At 33.2% G+C, this 19,017-nt stretch overlaps 1 protein-coding gene across 1 annotated transcript; it reads left to right on the forward strand.

The window, feature by feature from the left end:
- Positions 1-10,968: 10,968 nt before the first annotated feature.
- On the forward strand, positions 10,969-12,308 carry LOC119637027 (segmentation protein even-skipped). Its single transcript, XM_038032800.1, has 2 exons — positions 10,969-11,156; positions 11,293-12,308. Exons 1-2 carry the CDS (start codon positions 11,021-11,023, stop codon positions 12,306-12,308), a joined length of 1,152 nt encoding a protein of 383 aa, XP_037888728.1. The 5' UTR covers positions 10,969-11,020.
- Positions 12,309-19,017: the final 6,709 nt, after the last annotated feature.

A 19,017-nucleotide genomic window follows, 5' to 3' on the forward strand; every position in this document is an offset into this window, starting at 1 on the left:
GGACAGTCAAGAACAACTCTTAAGATTAAAAAATGTTGAGGACCATTTACACTATTGATGTTAACCATAGATATAAACCTTCCACCTGCGCTGTTTCCGAAAGGATCCACTTGTTACCTGCGCACGTCTGCTATTGGTAAAGTAAAGTAAACCATGGCAAAGCAATTTGTATGCTATGTATGTTAGTTGGGAAAATGCATTATATATGTTGGAAGGAAAGAAGACTATCTGTAAGCCGAGAGATGAGAAAAAAGTTTAGTTTTCTCAACACCAACGCATTAGTGCAAGCGTTTTCGGTTTACTTTTAAAAAATCTACTCCATACTAAGCAGCGTATGTCTTTTTCTATGTCATCCCACGAACCTTTTGCTTGTGCTGTTATATACATACATATATGTTTGTACAAACGTACGTAAATTCTTCTCTCTTACAGATTTGATTGATCGCAGGAGTCACTTTGATAGCCAAGAGAAAAACTTAACACGTTCACAATACAGCACAGAAAGGCTTTCTTATTTTGCAAGCAATCAGATCGTGATGTTGAAAGGACATTTTCGGTTCGAAACGGCTTTTTCAGTCAATTCGAATGGGAAGCATTTTAAGGAAAGGCTTCGAAAGTTGTTTGAGAATTCGAGCTAGATTTTCATCCAACAAACTTCCAACTTTTTTAATCTTCCAGGTCGTTCGTTGCCATTAACATCAAGCTAAGAATTGGCATATGATGGAGCATCATCACCCTAAGCTTCTAAAAGTGTCTGATAGCCTTCTACAGCCGGTTTCTTCAGATCAATCAACAAAAGAAATGAATATCGAAGAAGCAATTTTTAGCGTTCGATGATTAGCGTTTGTGTGTACACTGAATAACTCAATAATACTCAGTGGAAAACTGTTATTTTATTGAGAGAAATGTCAAAGTCATCGAATTTGATCATTGTGTACATATTTCGCGTTATTTCATCATTTTCATCAATAGATGTGGCTGATCAAAATACATGCAAGCACTTATGTATATGCAGTGATCCAATTTCTCAACTAATTATTGTTATTATGAAACGAATGCTAAGGCATTAAGTCCGCGAGCGTATTAAAATTACGCTATAAATAGTTCGTAAGAGTTGAGAAAGTATTCGCTCTTTGCTTGCCGATGTCTCCTAAGAGTGCAAAGATGGAATTTTTTTTGTTTGTTTTGAAAGTGACTTTTGCTTTACGTACTTAGAAGAAGTACGCTGGCCAGGATTGTTGAGAAAGAGTTATTCCAGAATGCCTATAAGCCGAGAGATGAGGAGAAACTTAACTGCTCGAAATGAGAAAGCATTAATGAAAACATTTTTAATTTCCCGTTAAAAGGTCTACTCTCTACTATGCAGCTTATGTCGAAATTTTCGTTTATTGTGAGAGAGAAGAAAAATTTTATTTTCATTCCTTTAGAAATAAAATGTATTATGGATTGACGATAAAGCTAAGCTTATTTTACTATTTATTTTTCTACTTCTCTTCGAAATATGTAAAGCAAATAAAAACTACGCATATTAAAAAAGCAACAAAAAAAGAAAAAAAATTAAATAAAAATGATTGTGAAAATCTGGCTTAGTCATAAAAAATGATCATTGTTAGTAAATTCGTGAAAACAATAAGTCACAGCATCAAATGAAATCCGGTGACCAGAAAAAGTATTTATTAGTTTTCCCATTGTACATAAGTGTTCTCTTGTTTTTTTTTTTTTTTTTTTTTATTTAAAAAATTTTTTTTTTTTTTTTTTTTTTTTTTTTTTTTAACCACAATATTATGATTTTTTATTGGTTTAAAAAAGTAAGAAGAACACTAATAAGCCTCGGTTTTGTTATTGCATTACATGTTTTTTTCTTTTTTTTTTTCTATTGTTATTGTCGTAGGCATATTCTTTTCCCGCTAATTGTGACCTAATTGTTTATGGAAAGCAGGTCAATTTCAATGTCATACTGACCTTGTTTACTTCACTTTAAAGGTAATTATAGCTCGAAATTAGAACATCTCTACCGTCTCTTTTTTTTTTTATTTATTTATTTATTTATTTTTTTTTTGTGACCTATTTTTCTGTGGCCTCATAAAATAGTAGAAAACACTCATAAATATCCCAGCAAGCTGTTCTCTGATAGGCTCTAGCTGATGGGTGCTCTACTTGCATTAAGAAATTAGAACAATTTTTTTTTGTTAAAAATGCGTCCTTTTTTTTTTTTTTTTTTTTTGCTTTTCTTTTAACAACATTTGGACAAAATATGACATATTTATGATTTTTATGTTCATAATATATTTTCCTATTATTAGTTGTTTTCTGGACCAATTTTTGTATTTTTGAATTTTTTTTTTTTTTTTTGTTTTGTTTTCTACTTTTCAAAATATTTACTTCGCGGAAATTTTTCACCCAAAAATTCATAGTTTTATTGTTCGTTAAACAAACCAACATTAGAAAACTAGTTCAGTTTTTTCTGCCTCTAAGGATATTTCCAAGTGGAACATATTCAAGGAATTATATATATTTATATACTTTAGGCTCTAATTTTTTGTAATGTTTTTAGTTCCGCGACATGAATTCGTTAATAGAACAGAGTGAGTACTTTTTTTTTTAAAAGAATTTTCTAGATATTGTCGAGGGATGAGTGTATAGCCTTTGCCATGTTATTTTTGTAATTGATGAAGCATATATGGAACAGAGGTGTATATGCATGAGTAGGTTATTTAATCGTGTACCTCTATCGATTCACACATCTGTTCACCTGTTTATTCCTGAGAAAACTTACAATTTCGTTCCTATATGTTCGTAAATCAATTCGAAAAATCAATTTTGAAAACTTGATCACAATTCGCCCGGGAACACGCCTACATTAAATATGAAAATCTTAATTTTATCCACAGATCTCTAAATGGTTTATAAAATTTTGACAAATGTTTCCTTGAATTCGCCGCTAAAGTGATAGCAGATTTATTTACTTAATTGGTTAAACTGCAGCCTTCATATTAATTCGTAAATTAGTGAGAAAAACATACGCGATACATAGCTGCTGTGTTATGTATATAAGAATTATAACTTATTTAAAGCAAACAAATTGATGACGATTAGTGTATAACCTCAATGTAAACAATAAATGAATTATGCAGCAGCTTAGGAGAGGACTCAGTAATAATTAATATAAATCTATGAAATTCTTTGCTTCGCTCTCTTATCTCTCTCTTGCTGTGAAAGTCATTACGCAACAGTAGATTTGATTGCATTTTTTCGCCGCCAAGTTGATACCCAAAATGCATTTGCGTTATATATTTTGACAGTTAATATGGCAAGCCTTATTTTACCCTACAAAACTCATGTGGGTACATGACATATTAAGTTTGTGGGGACATAGGTAATATCCTCAGTGATTTAAGATATACACACCTTTTAAAATCCCTGTCGCATTAGGAAATGGTCCTGATTTAAGCGTGTCTGTCCATCTGTCCGTCTACTGTCTGCCCATATAAATTTGTGTTCAATTTGGAGGTCGTGATTTTTGAGCTATTTTGATAAAATTTGGTGCACTGATGTGCCTTGACCCAAGGACGTTCTTTCTATTGCAAATCGTTCGGGTCGATCTATGTCGACTATTTCGACCACCCCCACAGAACACCTTATTTTCAAATGTCGTTATATGGGAGAAAATTGCAATTTTCAAACCTTTGCGACAATACTCACTGTGTAATAGCATTTTGATATTCTAAATTGGTTTTTTGAAATTTGGTTCGGCGGCAGTGAATCGCTTCAAGACCTTCTCGTATAACCGTTCCTTCGAAAATTTCATGGTGATTTCATTGATTCATAAATGTAAATTGGCAAAGGAATCAGCTTTAAGGAATTCGGACCGCGTAGGTCTAGTCTTTGGGTACCACCGCATATAAGGATTCTCTGAAAATGTATGCCCTCATAGGCCAAAAAAGCTTTTTTGTTAATGTTTCATCAAGAAAATTTGCTCATCTGAATAATTTAACATAAAAATTAAATGGACCGAATTTGAACCATATGGCTCTATTTTTTAGACCGTACCCTTTATAAGATTTCTAATAAATAGTAGGTCCTTCAGAAAAAGGTTTACATTTTTTGATGAGCATTGATTCACAATAGCAATTTAACAAAATAGTTAAGTGTAAGGAATTTGAACCACATTTGTCTATTTTTTATCCCCTAACATATATAACAGTTAGCATGAAAATCAAGTGCTTATATGGTGAGAAAGTGCAGTTTCTAGTTCCCTTTGATGGAAGCGGAAAAATAATAAAATTTTTGAGAACTAAATTAAGTTTGCTAAATTTGAATCACGTCATACGATGTTTTCGGCGTCCCCCCGGTATACGCGTTTTCACGACAATTATATCTTTCCATGAAAATAAGGTAGAGTTTTTGATATATTATTACCAAATTGTGCTAGATGAATTAGTGTAGGGTATTTAAGGTCCGGCTTTGTCCTACTATAATGTTCTGACTTATTTTTGAAAAAATATGCTTCCACCCACATATGCACCCAATGCCTCGGGATAGCTTCCGAGGAGTTTTCTTTTAACAACTGCACCACTCTCCCTGAAAGAGAATTGAAAATAGGGATCGTTTAGGTATTTACATATGTTCCAGATGGGCTGAGTTTTAAAAAGGAATCTATCGAATGAGCTTACAGTATCTTACAGCCCTTACCGGAACCTATCCTGAACTCAATAAGCTTTTGTAGGAACTCTTAACATTATTTTTCTTTTGGCTAGAGACAGTAGGCGTATTAAACGTAGCCTGTTTTCATACGAAGAAAGTCTTATGTTTCGGTTCCACCCAAGATTACGTAATGCAAACAGTAGAAATCGCAACAATTCGAGCATGTCAAACTAACATGACCAGTAGCTAGGAGAGTTAGGCATATTCTAAGCTTGGTCTTACTAATGCCATTTACAACCTGTTGATTATATATGGATCGTAAATTCCTTATACCAATGATTGATAAAATCTTTCAGAGGCTTGCTTTCCTTGTTAACTGCGAATTGAAGTTAGAATATATTCTGGTATCAAGTATTATCCCTACGTCACTGATTGATGAGTTGGTCGCAAGCATCTAATTGTAAATGAAATAAGGTGAACCTTTCCCACCAGCCATGTGTATTATTCATCTCTTAGAGATTTTAAATGTACAATGATTTCTTTGTTGTGGAATTGCTTATGTATTGATCACCGGCGCATCTATGCAGCGAAGCTTATGATAGCTAGAAGCTCAGTTATAAGATTTTCGCCTGTTGCTACGAGAATGCAGGTTTTTTACCTTCTATCAGAATTTCGTTGAAGGTCTTAGCAGGGGAGGAAGGCAAATTTGTAGTAATAATACGGCCTTAAGAGAACGAATTCATGAGTCATTTTCTCAAATTCCTTTATGAATGAATAACTAATTAGTGTACTTGGACAAGTTTCTTACACAGACTTAAACATATGTTAGGGAACTTGAAAAATTTCTTTAACAATTATTTAAAAAAAAAAAAGGCAACGCAACAGCTTCCGCAGTGGTCTTTTTATAATCTTCCTTTCCTTTGCGGTACAGTTAATATACAGGATTAACTTCACACGTTTCAAGAGCACACTTGTCGTAGCCTTTGTAATTATTATCATATATTATTTCTGTTTTCCATTCTGTTTCTATTATTTTCTCGGTTTAAATGATTCCATGCAACAAATTATTGCATTAATATTTTTAACAAATCTTGCTGAGCTATGCTGTACGAACAAGTTGTCGGGCGTGTTATGAAGCCCACCGTTCTTCCACGAAATTAACCCATTTAAAGTAAAGTTCTCTTTTAATTTGAAACTTAAATAAACAATTTAAAAAGCCATAACCTGCATTCAATATTTTACGTCTCTTCGCTTAAGACCTTCTCCATCTGTTTTCTCTATAAAATAAAAAATCTATACCTTTTTGCCTTCTCAAGCAAGGCTTACTTCTGATGAGAATTCTGAAAATGGAAGGTGGCATAAAATTGAAGTCGATATCGTTTAGGTTGAGTAAAATTAATTTTTTTGTCATAAAATACCGAAAATTAAATCTTTTTCACCCGATATTAAATTACCTGTTTTACCGGCTTACAGCGTCAACAACAACGACAACAAACAATTGCCAAGCGTTAATTTAAAGGATCAACATGGAAATTAGAGCAAAGTTAAACAAACATGAGAATTGCAGACCTAAACCTAAACACACACACACATATATATATATATAGTCAATGCGAAAGCTAGAAGAGTGATAATATCAAACCCATAATAATAATAACCTTGGACTTGGTCAACTATTGTCAAATATTGCAAAATGCTGCCAAAAAGCAAACAATTATTTAAGAACAACAACAGCAACAGCAATAAAATCCTAACGATTCGGTAATTTTAAGCGATTTCAATGAAAATTTATGACAATTTTCAGTTTATTTACTTAAGTCCATTATTCTTAAAAACAAACAAAAAATGAAAATGAAATTCCATATAACTCCACAGCGATTGGCAAGAGACGATTGTATGACGATTCCTTCAACTGTTGTTGTTCACATCCATGTGAATAACTATTGTTCAAGATGGTGTAATAAAATCTAACCGTTAAGTAAACAAACGAAATGCAAGCGAAAAGAACATTTGAAAGTATGCTAATAACGTCGCTTATGGGAAACGGATTAACAGCGTGTACAAGGTCTAAAATCCCTTTCCCTTTTACTAATTTGTCTATAGAATACGGTACATACATAAATACTGCGTACATAAATACTTTATTTGTTGACATTTTAACTAGATTTCTAGCTAAATAACCTTTAAAATAATTATGAGTAAACATTTAAATGTATATTTAAGTACTATATGTGTGGTTATATGTGTACCAACACTAACATGCCTTTGCTTGCAATGTTATACTTAAAGTTAAGTGCTAGTGTACGTACGTCTTTAGAGAACTTTGATAATTTCGAAACGCTTTACCTGTATTTGTGTCTGCTTGTCGTCGGTGCGGTTCAACACGATTGATGAGAGCTCGCAGCTATAGGTATGTGCTCGGTTGAAGAAAGCAAGTTACAATATGTCCCTATCTCTCTACACATTTCTCTTCTGACCCACACCTTATTGCACGGACAGAAGATATGCCCTGAGTGAGAGATTCATAGAAGAAAAAATATACATTGACAGAAACATTGAATTAAATAGCGTAAGTGAATAAATTTTCCCCCATTCCTAATGTTTTGCTAACGGTTTCCTCCTCCTTCTTCTGCCTATGATACTTGCTGACTTGCCTATCCCTAAAAGAAATATCTCCTAAGCAAAAAAAAAAAAAAAAAATTTTAATAATAATTGGAAAAGTGGGCCTTTCCAATCCAACCCAATGAAAATTTCACAGTATCTTTGTAAATATTCGGCAAATGATAACAGATAAGGATCAAAATGTGTGGATTCGTTCATTAATTTAAAATTTTATTTGAAAAGAGAGTTTTAACTTGTACATAGAGCTTACCATAAATAATTGTAGGCGTTTATTAAACAGTGATCCAGAGAGCTCCATAAGCTAGAAATGAGTTTCGTAGAATCGCTACTTGATTGGGATTAGAATCCACGAGTTTCCTTGCCACCTAATCGCAATGAGCCTGACAATCACAAAATCAGAGAGTAGACTTGTATTTTCGATAGAAAGGATCCAATCAAAGAAAAATTTTTAGGCAAGAATGCGTTAAGGAACTGTTTCTTACATCTAATAATAGTTTTACGACTAATCTCATCGCATCAGACTCTACAAATGTAACCCATTCTCCTCAATACGTACGAACAGCGCAGTTTTTTTCAATTACAATAAAAAACAAAAAATTCGCCAAAATGGCCGAGTGGGCAAAGGATCTCGACAAGCAACTCGAACAGTCGTAAGTACAAATCTCAAGTGCAATAGAGTGCCTATAAAACCGATAGCCTTAGATGCTAAGGCGTTTAAACTTTACTCTTTGAGTTTATATCTCTGGAATAAAAAACAAACAAAACAGTCTTAAGGCTTATCTTATCATTTCAGCTTCCATTAATAATAGTGCTTTGAAGCTTAAGCCCTTCTTTCATTCTGCTGCTTACTTTAAGTATGAAAAAGTGTAGAACCAAGGACATCAGCACACCAAGCGGACGAACAAAATAAAGTCTATTATCCCAACACTAATAATAATAGTACTCACGAACGTAATACTGACCCTGAAAAGCGAAATAATCTAATTGGTTGGACTAAACACTTCTCTCTTTGTAGAACACTGCCGTTTAGAACAGATCAAGAATAGGATATTAGAAATGCATTTATGACGAAAAATAACTGGCGTGAAGTTAACCCACTGTATATAGCCCACATTTTTATCTTTGCCAAAAGGTGGGCTATCTTCACACTTGGCTCGCTGAAAATGAGCGAAAAAGCTAAACAAAAATAGAAATACAACCACAAATGAAATAAGTTATACAGACAGATAGGTTATAAGAAATTAAATAAAAAAAATTTTTTTTTTTCTATTTATTATATAATGCATGTGTATTATTGGAGAAAAGTCACAAAATACAAAATGTGCATAAAAAAAATTAACAAATTTCGCCATGTGCAGACTTGTGACATCGTTAAAAGAAAGCTAAAACCTATCAGAAAGATCTAATATCACTACCCTGGTCCCTGTCCATCACCACGAAATTCGCTAAAAACTTTCGCGTAGCACGTTTATCCATGCACTTGCTTAACAAATTATATGCATGCTATTGAGTTGTCGCCGGGACCAGGGTAATGAATGGTATTAGGTTTTTCTGATAGCTTTTAGCATTTTTCACGACATATCAAAAACAAATCATTGGATAATGTCTCTGAAAATGGTTATAACATGATTTTGACATTGCATTCTTTGTAACATAATTTTGCATGAGATTTATTAGCAATAACTTAGCATTTTTTGTGTTCGTAGTTAGCGGCTTAGTATGCTTTTTATATGTGCACGTTTGCTGTTATGATTCAATTTTAATACATGTTTGTTGTTTATTTCGCAATAAATCATAACTTAGCAAAGACATTTTTAGCAAAGAAACGATCCATAATATGTGGATTATCTTGGTGATTTATCTTCACTCCAGTGAAGAATACGTGGTTCTGATACAATTTGCTATCATCTTTTTTCATTGCCCTGGACCATCGTTGATGCAATTGCAAAAATTTATATAGAATTAAATGTGCAATGTGTGTATATTCCGTTTAACGGATCAAGTTTTAAGATGGATGTACTTTATCCACGACCATGATTATCATAGTTAAACATTTAAAAAACACAAATCTACAATTTTGTTCTTCTTCCAAGCTTCGTGTCTAAGGCCAACATAATTTTCCTTTTCTCTCATTTCTGAAAATTTTAAATTCGAAAACCTAAAAATGCGAAATTATATATAACACATATTTTAATTATCTGAACGTTTTCAATCTGTAATGTAAATTTTCTCTTCATTTCGTTTAAGACAGAAGATAACCACTTGCTTTCTAATATACATAAGCTGAAATAACTAAAAAGAACTTGGCACAGCTATTATTTACAACTAAATATATACATAAATATATATAATATATATATATATATATATATATACAATATACCATATGAGGTTTCCTTTTCAAACGAAAGATAAACACATTTATTATGTGTCTTACGGTAACGACTGCTAAACTCATAAACCATGCTGAACACATAATATTAAACTGCCATAAAAGCCAAATAATGCGAGAAAAGCCAATGATGGGGTATATGGTTGGCTTAGATATATATTTTAAACCTTAGCATAAAACACTACGACGACCAACATGCGAAAGCTAATGAAAATAAAAACAAAAATGAAACAAAAGACTGCATGCAGAGCTACACTCCATTCTTTTCCCCATATATATATATATATATATATATGTATATACATGTACGTGCGAACGGGGGATAGTAGTTATATCATGCTGATGAACACAGATAAAATCCAATTATTAAACATTTTTTTTTTTTTTGTGTGCATAGTGTCTGCCATGTTTCTTGTTGTGCAGAAGAGAAATATACAATATACAATATGGCTCCTCGTGTGTGTATGTGTACTTATATCCTTATTACGCTATGAATATAAAATTTTTTTTATCTATTTTATATATACTTGCAAGGAATTTAAATTAGAATTTTTTTTTATTTCTCTTGTCTGAGTTAAATATATATATATATGTATAAGTTTGTACATCTATTTTCTGAGGTTATAATAACTCAATTATTTAGTTGCTTGCACAATTTACTACTTAGTTTTGTTGTTGCTTTTAGCGATTGCCTTAACATCGTAATCGCCATATTATTATCTGTGTTTAGTATCAGTAATTGTGTGAGAGAATAAAACAACTCATTCTGCTGCCTAAGCCATTGTACCCATTGAATTGTATGAAAAAGAGATAGAGCGCATAAATATTTCTCAAAATTTCCATCTTATTACGTACCTGCTTGTAGTGAGACAGAGTACACATTAGTAAATTATTGTGTTATAAGCAAGTGATTGTCGAGTCTATTTCACTCTCTCATTATACGGTGTCGCTCTCATTGCTTTTGACCATTTACACCAATCATATGCTAGTTAACGCTTAAATTGTTGTTGTTTCCAGCCATTGCTTTCAGTTTAACTATAATTTGTACACAATAAGCACGCCTTTATCTTTTTCTCTCTAAATTGCGTCTACGACGGGTATATAAGGTTTACAGGTTTGCAGAGATTATCACATTTAATAGTTGTACACCAAGCGAAGCATATGCTGGTATATATATTGAAAAAAAAGAAAAAAAAAAAGACAAAAACTACAACCGCATAGTGAATAAAGAGGAAATAAAAAAGCGATTTAAAATATTTATTCTAATAATAATAAAAAAAATAAAATATATATACAAATTATTGAAAATTATTTGAAAAGTGTCTCATCAAATCGAAATAAGTAAAATTCGCAAAAGACATTATGCAAGGCTATCATTCATATAACATTGAAAGTCGTCATTTACATCATAATGATGTCGCAGATCAAAAACCTTTAGTTGTGGATTTAATGTCAGCACAATATGGGAAACCTCAAACGCCGCCACCTTCTCCTAACGGTAAGTTGAATATATTTAATAAATATTAAACAAACAAATGATAGGCGAAGACAATTTAACATAACAAACATTAAAATAAATGAAAATGCAACAAATATATTAAGATTTTTCTAAATTTTATTTTCATTATTTTTAGAATGTATATCCAGCCCGGATAATACCACGAATGGTGGTAATCGCCAGAATTCGGAAATACCGGCAGATCCTTCAGTTCGTCGTTATCGAACTGCTTTCACACGCGATCAATTGGGTCGCTTAGAAAAGGAATTTTGCAAAGAAAGTTATGTCTCGCGACCGAGACGTTGCGAATTGGCCGCTCAATTGAATTTACCCGAATCCACTATTAAAGTTTGGTTTCAAAATCGCCGAATGAAACACAAACGTCAACAGATTGCAGTTGCTTGGCCTTATGCTGCCGTCTACTCGGATCCGGCATTCGCTGCTTCCATTTTACAGGCCGCCGCCAATAGTGTAGGCATGCCATACGCCCCATATCCGACAGCGTCCGCTAATCCAATGCTGGCATCGGCTATACCATCAATGCCTGTGCCGGGTCATTCACATATCTATGGACAATACCGCTACAATCCCTATCATATACCGCCACGTCCTGCGCCAAATGCTCATCATCATTTCGCACATGGTATGTCGCATCATATGACGGCTGCTGCTCCTATGGCTGCAGCAGCAGCTGCTGTTGCCTATCCAGCTATGTTGGGGGCTGTACCCGCGTATGTTACCAAAAATCAGACGCCTCCTTTAGATTTGCAATCGTCCTCATCTCCGCATTCGTCCACACTATCGTTAAGCCCCGTCGGCTCGGATCACACCAAAGTTTTCGATCGCAATCTCTCGCCCATACATTCAAGTAATGCAAACACATCGCTAACGGTACTAAACCATAGTAGTAGTAATCATCAAGACAATAATACATCTTCATCGTCGACATCCAGTAATTCAACGATAAATAATTTACGCAATAGCTCTTCGATCAATTGCCATTTAAACAGTTCCAGTTCGCCAATTAACAGCGCTGATCTGTTGATACCTGTCAAGCAAGGTTCCTCCGCATCGTCAATGTCGCCTTCACAAACTGCCATAAATCAGGAATTAAAGCCTAAGCTATTTAAACCCTACAAGACTGAGTTGTAAACAAGCGGAAGAAGAAATCGTAAAAGTAACGCTAACATCATCAAAAAGACACAGCGAACGAAATTCGTTAAGAATATTTCGAGTTTTTCTTTGCGATTGTCTAACGTTAAGCGCTATCCAACTTAAAATAACTAATTTATACTGTGTTAAGTGAATATGTGTGTTTCCACAAATAGCGCTTTAAATGGTTTGAAACCATAATATGATATAGAAATTGTACGGTTAAACCAACAATTTCGCGACTCTTTTTTTCTGCTCTAGTTAGCTCGACTAAAAGAAATGCTTATCTCGAAAGACAAAAAGAGAAAAAAAAAAAAACAAAAATACAAAAACTATGAAGGCAAGTCATCGTCTCGCTAACATAAGCTTTCTTAGAAAACCAGTTTTCAAGGAAGTTTCGTTGCGTGGTGCTAAGGAAGAGAAAAAAAAAAACAAAACTTAAAAAATGATGTACAAATTAGACAAATTCCTTAAGTTGTTAATGTTGAAAGAGAAAATTGTAAAAATTTCAATCAAGTTTGTAAAAACAATTAATTTAACCTTAAACTTTTCCCTTTTCTTCTTTTTTTTTTTGATAGTAAGAATTTGAGCCATGGAGCCTAAGCAAACTGATTTTGAAAAAATTTTCAACAAGAAACTAATATTTATTCACTGTGGACAAGTAAAATTCATTAAGTACTTAAAGCATTTTACCCAGTGACCAATTTTCAGCTTAATATTTACGAGAACCAGTCTGTCTGTTAACAAAATGTCTGAAAAATTGTCATAAGATATCTTTAACGGTGGCATGTTTGCTTACTGCTTTTCAAGGACAAGAAACTAAGCTCGTTGATCTACTTTCACGACGCAATAATATAAACGAGTGGTACTATAAAAGTTAATTTAAGCCGATACATATTAGTGTTATTCTCTCTTTGATTTTTAAATTGTAAATATTGCAAAAAAAAAACAAAAAAACAAAATTGTACATAATTGTAAAGTAGAAAGTTTTTGTTAATAGATTAATAAATGTAAAGATAAAGAAATACTATAAACTATATGAGTAATTACTTCCTGGAAAAAAGGTAAATTTTTCGCAAATTTTATAATCACTTTTTTTTTCCCCTCTCCATTAGATAGGAGAAATCCCAATAATTTTATTGTCGTCCGGTAGATAATTACCTTAACCTGAAGTCAATAGTATTTCGAAAAACAATTTTAAACATTTTTCCGTCTCATTATTATTATTATTATTGTTATTGAGTTAGTTATTCGAACTCAACTTTACTTACTTATGATGCCTTTCATGATTTTGCTAATAATAAACGACGGGAAAAACTCAGGTGCAATAATTTTGCAAAATAAATGCTTCAATCGTAAACCAAGAGTTTAAATTTTTCTAGCGAAAAATTTTCCAAATGCAAATACTTAACAAATAATCGTACGAGGTGAGACTTTTAAGAGTGAAAGGTGCTCTAGAAGAATAACTTAATAAAAATTTATTGCTCGAATAATAAGGAATTGGGAAAATAATTGAATTTCTGCGTATCTTTAATGATTTTATTAACAATCAAGTTGAAAAAGAACTTTATAGACAGGTAAAGTCTGCCTTTATTATAACGTGAGCCGCTATAAACACAAATGTAATTATACGACTGCCTAACGTTTCAACTTAAAACAAGTAAAAACTCTATAGTGTTTAGGATAGGAGATACACAATTAAATACCCTACCCCACTCTATAGTTATTCATATAACGATCATTGAAAATAATGCTTAATATGGGAAGTAGTCGAAAAAGTTTTTCATTCGCCCTTGGGCCAAAACACGTCGGCGTACAAAATTTATTCAACACATTTTAAAAATTTCAGACTGATCGATTGAGCTAAAGAACACAAAAGAGGCGTACAAGCAGACAAGCTTAAATCGATTTAGAAGGGAATCGTCAATCGATCGGTATAATAAAAGATAAATCTATCTCAGGTTCTTCTGGTTGTTACCTACGATCGCACAAACTTAATATTGTATCCCCTTGTACCACAAGGTGGTATGGGCTAAAAAAAAATTCCCAATTACTCAAGATCGGTAATTAAATACCTTACAAATGCATATAATTTCGTCGTTTTCATTACAGATAGTACAAATAACATATCGTCGCCACATAAGGCTGGAGTTCGTTTTTATGAGAACATTTATATGGATAGGTCACTATTATGGAAAGCACAGTAATGATCTATAAATGTATAATTAGTAATTTATATTTTATTTCTTGAGCAATTTCCCCATAGTACCTGACATTAGTCTTGGGTTTTTTTTTTCATATTACATTCAAAAAGAAACTTGACGCGTTAATTTTTTCCAAAACTTTAGGTATAAACAACCGATAAAACTAATGCTTGTACGGCGTAGGTTTCAATTGTTTACAAGTATGGATATGGATTGTTGCTTTGGGTCAACTCATGCCTTTCTTCTTTAAGGTGATTTCCTATAGAATCCATATTTCATTCCCCGAAATAATTTCATGAAAATAATCTTCTCCCTTATAGTGAGTTGAAAAATATAAGCGGTTGACAATTGTACGATTTTTGCGCTGTTCAGTGTGCTTTCGTTTCTCATTCTTCCATATCTCTCCCATTGCATGCAATCGATCTGCAACTCCCTGTTGACTAATTCCTAACTACACAGCAGGCTTTTTTTGAGGTTTTACTGGACTTTAGCTTAAGAAACTTTCAATTTCTTCCTTTGGTGCCTCTCGCAAAGCTGCAGATATTTTGTGAACGTTTTTCGTACGTTCAAGGCTAATATGTTCTATAAGAAAGCTCGTTAACACCTTTCTGACTGTTCATAACTTACCGCATTTCCATCCCAAATCAATTTAATCACTACCGCTTGATTTGAGTGGCATTTTTTCCGCCTTGCAACAGAATAAAATAAAATGACGCAAATGCTCCTTATTGACATCCACCTGCAATTTGTAAACTAATGATCTTTTTGGCTTAGTTCATCTTACCTCAACATCACAAAAAAAAAAAAAAATAATGATCGAAACCTAATGAAATTTTGACACATTTTTATCAACAGTATTTGAATATGCGTTTCAAACCGGAGACTTATTGAGTGATGCGCTAAATGGCATTATCTGGAGAAATATTGAAACACAGGCTATTTATTTTACTTTCTTGCAATATTTACAAAAAACTTTATAAAAAAATTGGTCCAATTCAATCGATAACCACATATTTAATATTTTGTGAAGGCATAGCTTTCACCTTTTGTTGACTCTTCGAAAGTGATGTACGTCCATTTGAAATCATCAAGAGTAATTTTTTTTTTTTTTAGTTAATAAGGAATCACGAAGCTCATTGGCCGATAGAAACCATACGTAGGGCCGTGTATAGAGAGAGACCCCGGGCATAAGACCAGACCGTTCGGTAATGAAGTTTCGTTTAAACGTTTGTCCTTACAAGCGTCTTAGTACGTATACTTCTTAAATGTAATCGTCTGTGGAGTGTCCGAGTGAGATAAAAATTGCAACCCCTCCATTACGTTCGAAATAACTTAATGACACGTGCGTTCATTTGCTTACAACTTTCGACCTTTTTAACACATATATATATATATAGTTTCTTATTACACAACACGAGACAAGAGACCTGCAGGGACTTTCAATCGTAGACATATTGTATTATGTAATCTAATATTTAAAAATGACCGCATTACATATAACAATTTAAGGATAAATTAGGAACAAAGTAAGTTGACCTTGACGTATGTATTTCAATGATGATAAATCTAACTGATCGATCAGATGTATTGCGATCAGCTCACAAAGATATGCTAAAAGAGCAACGGACTTCAACTTCGACGATCTACAAACCCGGCATTAATTTAAAGTTTAAAATTGGTATTTACCAAACCCATTCTCTCTTGTGGATCGTGATAAAAAAAAAAAAATTTCTTAAAATTATTGAAATATATTGTGCTTTTCTTCTGTATTTTTTTTCTGTGTGCATTGTGTGAGTCCCTTCAATGACACGCCATTGCAATTGTGTGCGATTGCCTTATTCATTATGTGGCTGGCTATACATTCGAAGACGAAAGTTACAGCATTATCGCACTTTTCTATCAGATAACACATGAAATTTTTAACCCTAATGTGATTCTATTTAACAATTTCTCTCAGTTTAATTCTTTACGAAATCCGTTGCTTGCTAAGTAATGCAAGCAGCATAACAACCTTCTAAACTTATCCATGCTGATGATGCTTCATTTTGCAGCCAATACAAGCCAAAATTTAACGCCTATAAATTTTTGGTATATCTCTTCGCAATCACGATTGTAACCCTTTCTTTTCATGAACGCAATAAAATGATTACAAAGTTTATCTTGGCACATGTCCTGCTTGTTGCAATTACATAAAAATTAGCCTTTGTCTCGACATCACATGCATGTAACATATACATGTTCGCTTGAAAAAACATACGAACAACAATCATAACAAAAAAAAAAAAAAAATCATTCAATTTTTTACGGATTATCATTTCATTATGATGACATTAGAGATATTAACAAAAAAAAAAAAAAGTAACTGAAAAAAGGTTATATTCGGCTTAAGACGACAGTTTGACACTCATCTCCGTAAACTAAGCCATAACAAGTAAAATTATTTCGTTTATTGCTTACTTATCAATGGATTGGTAAAGGTCTCTTCTAGGCTGTATGAAAATAGCTTTAGACAGCATTTGCAACACAATTTAGATTCTAACGTCTTCCACTGATCTATTGAAAGTATTTTTACCTACGAATTCCATTCATTTATACCACAAACGCTTACAAGGCGAGATCACACAGACTAAGCTAAAAGGGGAACTTGGCATATATTTGGAAAACATTTTCTTTTTTCATTCACAATATAGGCGTTGAGGCCTTCCTCTCACAAAGGCTTCGATAAATCGTCTCAAACTCCTGTTGATATACTTTATGCAATCTATGATCAATGTCTCTGTCTGTTACAAACGACAAAATAAATCTAACATGCGCTTATTCTTCGGTGATAGATATGAAATCAAATCCTTTGTTCTTCTTCGTTGCGAGAATGTGAAAACACATCTGTGTCCTTCCCTCCTGGACGATACTGTAATGATTTTTGTTATTTTTAATCGAGCAAATGTTTATTTATATTACGCACTGTTTAGAAAACAGTTGCATTGGGTTCTATTTTTCTCTCAGCATTTTTCGTCATTATCTGTACGAGGTCAAGTGAGGCCAGCTAGAGCACATGTAGAGTTTCAAATATAATTTCATTGAATTGATATTTAGTTTCAACAAAAGCAAGACAAAAGGAAGGATAAAAGTCAAACGATTATTAATATAAACTATCTTGCATCCTAACAGCAGACTGACTCGTGCCAGTAAAAAGTTACCAATGATATAAAATAAACTACGGGTATTCAAGCTCACATTCAACTATATTAACCTTGAGCACAGAGAATAAAATTCTTCTCTTTGCCTAAAGATCAAGTAAATCTAGTTTTCTCACTACTTTTATAAGACTTTAATGTACGGCTCAAACGGCACTGATGAGATATATTTTTAATGAAAGGGGAGAATCCATAGCACACTTCATTCAATATTTACTTAAATTGTCGGACAAGACAAATAAAAATATGATTATAGGCGTAACAAGCTCTTAGGGGATCTACAATCTTATTATTCCTAACACTTATCTCCTTCTACGGCAGTATGCGAGCACTTGAAAGCCGCCAAGAATGTTTTTCTTGAAACTCGGCTTTTCAAGAGAGCACGCCACATAACATCAACAGTTTTTATTGCTCCAGTAAATAAGAACATGTACCCACCCACACCTGACATTACCCGAAATGATCACTCTAAAAATTCCATCTACAAGTAACTGGACAAAAGTTACTGCTGCATAATATCAATAAAGTTGTTTGCATATTCCAAATCCCCTACTATACTGTAAAACCCGATCAGCCAAAATGTGTTCTTATAAGCATTACCTACGAAAAAGGCGTATTCTCTTTGCCAAAATATTGCGACAGCCAGAAGCTACGCTTCAGTGATCTTATGAAGAGCGTATACTTTACAAGTATCCAGCTCGGCATGTATTTAAGCTTGTCCAACGATCCATTCGGTCATTTGCCTGTCCGTTCAATTGTCCATTTGTCCACATGCTCGCCTATTCATCTGTTCGCCTATCCATCTGCTTCTATTCTCAACTGTCCATCTGTCCGTGCGCTCATCTCTTTATGTGTTTGTCTCTCCGGGAGTTCGTCTGTCCATCTATATAATGTGTATGTGCAGCATCTATTCAAAAATGGAAAACCGATGTTCTATGATTGAACTCTGCATTTATCATAACTTCCTTCGTAGTATTTGAGAAGAGGACGCAATTAGATGGCAAATTAACGTTCGTCGATCGACATTTATTTGACACTTGAATATTTCTGGGCGCGAAAGTTTTGAAAATTGAAATTTCAGCTCAATATACGGAACGTTAACGTGGGAAAATATTTGACAACCAACAGAGAGTGCTAAGAAGTCTTTGATATACCTTTTTCTTCTGTCGTAGATATATTCTTTATTAGTACTCTTCTCCCTAAAATTGATTTTTGGAAAACAATTCCTACAGATTACTAGAAATTTCTATCGATGTACAGTATTATAATCATGTAGTATAATAAATATAAAGGTAGATAGATATCTTAGAA

The sequence above is a fragment of the Glossina fuscipes genome, unplaced genomic scaffold (assembly GCF_014805625.2).
Source record: "Glossina fuscipes isolate IAEA_lab_2018 unplaced genomic scaffold, Yale_Gfus_2 42, whole genome shotgun sequence".
Lineage (NCBI taxonomy): Eukaryota > Metazoa > Arthropoda > Insecta > Diptera > Glossinidae > Glossina > Glossina fuscipes.

What these genes read in the sequence shown, in the direction of transcription:
- LOC119637027 (XM_038032800.1), top strand. Translation starts at nt 11,021, where the DNA reads ATGCAAGGCTATCATTCATATAACATTGAAAGTCGTCATTTACATCAT. An exon ending in GCCGCCACCTTCTCCTAACG is followed by an intron (nt 11,157 to 11,292) that starts GTAAGTTGAATA and finishes CATTATTTTTAG; the next exon opens with AATGTATATCCAGCCCGGAT.